The sequence below is a fragment of the Brassica napus genome, chromosome A4 (genome assembly GCF_020379485.1).
Source record: "Brassica napus cultivar Da-Ae chromosome A4, Da-Ae, whole genome shotgun sequence".
In the NCBI taxonomy this organism is placed as follows: Eukaryota; Viridiplantae; Streptophyta; class Magnoliopsida; order Brassicales; family Brassicaceae; genus Brassica; species Brassica napus.
In genome coordinates this window covers 1,917,437-1,922,736 of record NC_063437.1, presented here as the reverse complement: position 1 = coordinate 1,922,736, position 5,300 = coordinate 1,917,437, and the positions used below count along the sequence as shown (strand labels likewise).

The 5,300-nt window shown below is 34.6% G+C and overlaps 1 protein-coding gene across 1 annotated transcript; it reads right to left on the bottom strand.

Annotated features, from left to right (window-relative positions):
* Positions 1–3,426: 3,426 nt before the first annotated feature.
* LOC106445204 (glucan endo-1,3-beta-glucosidase-like) lies at positions 3,427–4,916 on the bottom strand. Its single transcript, XM_013886720.3, has 2 exons — positions 4,701–4,916; positions 3,427–4,619 (listed from the first exon to the last, which is right to left on the bottom strand). Exons 1-2 carry the CDS (start codon positions 4,789–4,791, stop codon positions 3,664–3,666), a joined length of 1,047 nt encoding a protein of 348 aa, XP_013742174.1. The 5' UTR covers positions 4,792–4,916; the 3' UTR covers positions 3,427–3,663.
* Between the last annotated feature and the right edge of the window lie 384 nt (positions 4,917–5,300).

Here is a 5,300-nt window from a genome sequence, read left to right as displayed (position 1 = left end):
TAAAATTATTTTGAAACAAAAGTGTGACTTGTATGATCTAATTTTGCTTTACTTCTGGTTTAGCCATGCTTATACGACTGATTTTTATCAAAATTCAAGCGTTTGATCTTGCATATATTAGCAAGTGTGGAGCGTTTGTTCTTGTGGCTTTATTTAAAAAAGCTTTTAATGCATTTACTTTGTGTATTTGTTTTGCATTTAGTTGTGATCAAATTCGTCAGTTTACATGATCAAATAATTTATTTGTTCAAAATCTGTTAATGCTTTGACTTGGCTAAAGATAATTATTTGTTTTAATTATCAAGAATGCTAACGTTTTTTATTTCTGTTTCAGATTTTTTGGAACAATTTAATTTGATTATTAAGTGTTTGATCAAGAGAAAAAAAAATGATTCATGTTTCAAAAATATGGTGAAACCATAGTCAGAAAGAACATTTTGATTCTTAAGGGATCATGTTGTATAAATGGAAATGGATTCGTGAGTCGACGCCCCAAATTAAGTTTGGAAGAGGTCTGCCACATAGGAATCATTTTTCATTTAGAAAAGATAATATTGTTGATAATGATCAAAACATTCATATTTTGTCAATGCTTAAACGCTAATTGTAAAAAGATTGACCATGCAAAAACAGAGAATTTTCAGACCAATATGACTGAAACTAGCATGTATATTGTAGTTTATAAAGTCAATATGGTTGAAAATAATCATATAATGGTTCTGATGGCAAAATAATATCCTGTAATGATATGTATATTTGCTAAAAAGCAAAATATGTGTTTGGAAAGATCCAAAACATACAAGTTGGATTTATAAATCAACTTAAGAAAACTATGAAAATAGTTGTATGTAAAATGTGAATTTTTAAGAATGAAATACATTTTTCAAGAAAGTTGTAATAATTTTCGAAATTGCTTTTTATTCATTGAAATCTAAAGGAGTTGTAGATTAACTTTCTAAACTCTTAAGAGATGTTAAATGTAAATAAATATGCATATTTTTGATATCTCAAGAAATGTGGGGGAAGCTTTGCTTACCATATAAAGTTGTTGGCAAGAGGCCAAATATAAACTTAGTGATAGTTATCACAATATAATTTAAAAAAAAAAAACTAGTGTCATACACTAAGTTTTGTGTATAATGATTAATTGAATCTTGAAAAAAGATGACAAAAATCATTAGACAATTGATTTCGACTAATCTCAAGTGATTATGTTCACTGTGATGGCAACCTAGGATCTTTTAATTAAAGGTGTGTCATGAGATCAAGTTGTTATATCATCAAAAAGAATGGGTAGCCTGTCAATTAAGATGAAGTTTGGCGGTAACTCTACCTAACTGACTGGAGATCCCAAGAAATAGGTTCAAGGAGACAACTAAGTCAAACTAAATCTGCCCAAAGCACTGTAAGACTTCGGTCTATACCCAGTTCCTATGATGATTAAACAGTGCTACATGTAAGGATTATAGGATAAGCATTTGCTTTTAATGATTTGTGTCCATAGCTTTGAGATATGAATGAAGTAGTACATGATACTCTTCTAAACAAAGCTAATGGCAAATCACCTTGTGAGTGTGAAATGGGGCCGTTTCTAGGAGAATGAAGGAAAGGCTATATTCTCCAAGTTCACTCATGATTACCAGGACTGTTCACGGCCAAAATGAACACAATAGAGAACCTAGTTCTGTGAGAGAATGAAGCTGTGTTATAGCTATTGTCTAGGTTTACACCAAAGCCCGAGAGGTTCAAGACATCATGGCCACCTCCTGGCCGAGTAAATCCGATAGCTATTAACAATGACTGGTTCAAGGCTGAAAAATTGCTACCAACTCATCATGCAGTGGATTTTTCGTTTGTACTCTCAAAAGTCCTTAGTTAGGTCTTGTCGAGTCTTGCTAGGAAGTTGAGTCTTGTCTAGAAAGTCTGTCGAATTGTCTAGTGTCTAGAGTCATTTCTATTCATGTGGGGGGATTGTTGGAACTATTTTTTGAACATTATGAATAATGTATTCATATGCCAAAAAAGAAGTTTTATTTGAATTAGAAATGAAGGTCTAATGTGTGTGATTTGAGAAACTTATATAAAGTAGCAAATACACACATTTAATATTTGAACTTGGATTTGGGTTTTTTGATTTGTTAGTTGGACTTCATGTTCATTGACTTAATCTTATAAACCAAATATATGTTGATCTTTTATATTGATAAAATATAAAAAAGAAATCAATTTTAAAGTATATTATTTAGTTTGAATTGGTCAAACAAAAAATAATTTTACGCTTAATTTCTTGGTCAAAATGTGGAATAAATTCACATACTAATTGACAATAATTAAAGACTCCATTAATGCACCATGGAAGTTTCATTTTTGTGTTGAAAAATGAAACTTATGCTTCTCATTATTTTTCTATAAAAAGGCTTGGTAGCATTATAGAAAATACACACATTCATACAATCAAGAAACTTTTCTCCCACTCAGAATAGTTATGCTAGTATTTTTTTTTTTTTGAGTCTGAGAGTACATCACAGAAATAGGTTCCATAGATTCTGTTTTTCGGTGATGGTAAACAGAAACAATGCTGCAGTTGTATCTTGGGAATTTGAGCGCCATAAAACCCCGTCACACTACGGGGCGTTTAAAGATTTAAGGAAAGAGATTAACTATCTCGACTCTGAAATTCTTCTTTATTTTTATATTTCGGTATTGAAATTTTAGTTTATGTTCTTATTATTCTTTACAAATATCAGTTGTCCTATGGTAGTAAAATAAAGTTCCTACATTGCTTTAGTTCATCCTAACGTCGTTAGACAAACTAGCCATCATCAAATATGGTAAGATGGCTTTTATTACTAATAGTTCTTGAAATCATCAATGTCACTTTAGTTATATCATATATCTCCTTAGTTAGACGATAATTTTCGAAAGTTCTGAAGTTTTTCTATAGAGGAAACATAATAGCCATCATCAATTATGTGTGTTTCTGTATACTCAAAAAAGTACGATATTAAAGAACATAATGAATTGGCAAATAAAAATGTAGAGGATACTGGATAACCAAGCATTTAAAGGAACACTTCTATTGGAGATGCTCGTAGCTACCTCGTACCAATTTAGAAAATCAGTACAAAAGATGATGTAAAACAAACAAAAAAATTAAAAATAGTTTAAAACTCAGACCACAAGCTAAGATTGAGTTTGGTACTAAAGATTGCAAGCATGAAGGGACATGTGACATGTCTTACTGAGAACAGTGTAAGCATTCTGTAGTTATCCTAGACTCCTAGTTAATAGCCAAAGAACTTTCTTCTTGGTGTCGATTTCAGTTTTGGTGACAAAAATAGACTCCGTGTTGATGATGATGGCTTTGCTTAGGCTTGTGTTATGTCTAAATGTTTCAGCTAAATATTTAAAACTTTTTGTTTACTATGAACGAACAACCTCATATATATATATATACTGAAGAATTTAAACAACTCTCATTACATTACTGAAACAGATAAAGTAAAAACAATGGTTAAGGCTCATTAATTAGTCCTTAATATTACAACAAGTTTACACATTCTTAATACTCATGCATTAAAAAAAAACTCAAATAGACAAATACCATTTACCGCATCACTGCTTTACTAGCCCTTGCTTCTTCAAGAAGTCTCTCCAAGAAGATTAGTTGAAAGTAACACTATATTTAGGGTCTCTAGTAGTAGCATTAAACAGCCCAAAGTACCTCTCAAACCGATCCTTATTCGGCTTCAAATTCTCATCGAACATGGCGAATATGTAAGTCTCTATAGCTTTCTCTGGCCTTCTCGGAGATCCCTTCTTCACATGTTGTATCAAATTGTTAATATAAGTCCCCGCATTCCCCTCACTCGCCCCCTCCCCTTTCTCCGTGGGCCAACCGCTCTCTGACACCACGACTTCCAACGATCCGCCGCCAGATTTCTCCAATGCCGCGTAAACTGAGTCGAGATTGGCGTCAAAGAGGTTTTTGTAATCGAGCTGGTTGTTTTCGTCCTTGAATTCATCTTTGCTCGGTTTGAACAGAGCGAAGTCTAGAGTTATGTTGGTACTGTTGTCGATGTAGCCGAAGTAAGTGTAGATATTCACGAGCAGAGGAGATTGCTTCTCCGCCAAGAAACGTATCACCGGTTGGAGAAAGTTCAAAAACGTAGCATTGAATCTTCCGTTCGACGGAGGATACGTTTCCGTGAAGGCTCCCATGTATGTAGTCGTGGAGACCTTGATATTTCGGAGGCCTGCTTCGGAAATCGCTTTCTCAATGTTCTGCATCGCCTGGAAGAGAACGTCCCCCTGTTCCCCTGGTTTCACCTCGTTTCCGACCGATATGTACTTGAATATGACATCACCGTTGTACTTCTGGACGTAGTCTTGGACCCACGCCTTGGCCTCCGCGGGGCTATCTGCGAAACGTTTTAAGTAGGGATTGGGAACGTCGAGGATGAACTCGATGTTGGAGCCACGGAGAGCTTCGAGAGCTTCAGTGTTGTTACCGTACATCCGCATTCGCGTGATGTTGTACTTCTTGAACATAGCCACAACTTCCGGTGGCTTTGGTAGGTTATCTCCCATCTGCCCGAAGCATACTCCGATTTGTCCAGCTAGTAATAAAATTATAATCAATAGGGTTATAGAAGATGATTAATTAATGGATGCTACATAAGCTTAAAAGATGACTAAACCTGTGGTGTCGAAGAAGAACGCCATTAGAAGGCTGAGAAGTAACAGCAGCATTGGTGATGATGCTAACATCTTAACCTCAGACATTCTCATGAAATAATAAAGACGTTATAATTTTTTTTTTTTTTCTATTATACTTTTGAGTTTTTTTTATGTTTGAATCATACCATTTTGCGCCTATTTATAGTGCGAGTCCGGGGTTCAAGTCAGTGTAAATATGTAATACCATTAACAAATACTTCAATACATATTGCTTTGAAAAGTCTACAAACACGAGTTCTCCACACAAGTAGCTTTCAATAGCTAGGCTCAATATACCCAGAGACTGAAGAGTCAAATGAGATTCGGTTTTAAAAATACTCAAATTTAAGTGGTTGTTGTGTTTTTCTAACAATAGGTTGGATCATGGTATTATGAGCCGTTAATCATACGTCAATCTCGTTTGAACTCATATATTAATTGTGTACCTTTACGTTATTATAGGCTTTACACCACTAAGGTTATAGACGATTCTTGGAGCCATCACTGGCACTGGGCCTGGGGGTTCGGGTTCGGGTTGGGTGCTTTAGGTTTTCGGATGAAGAAGTACAGAACCGTTCAGG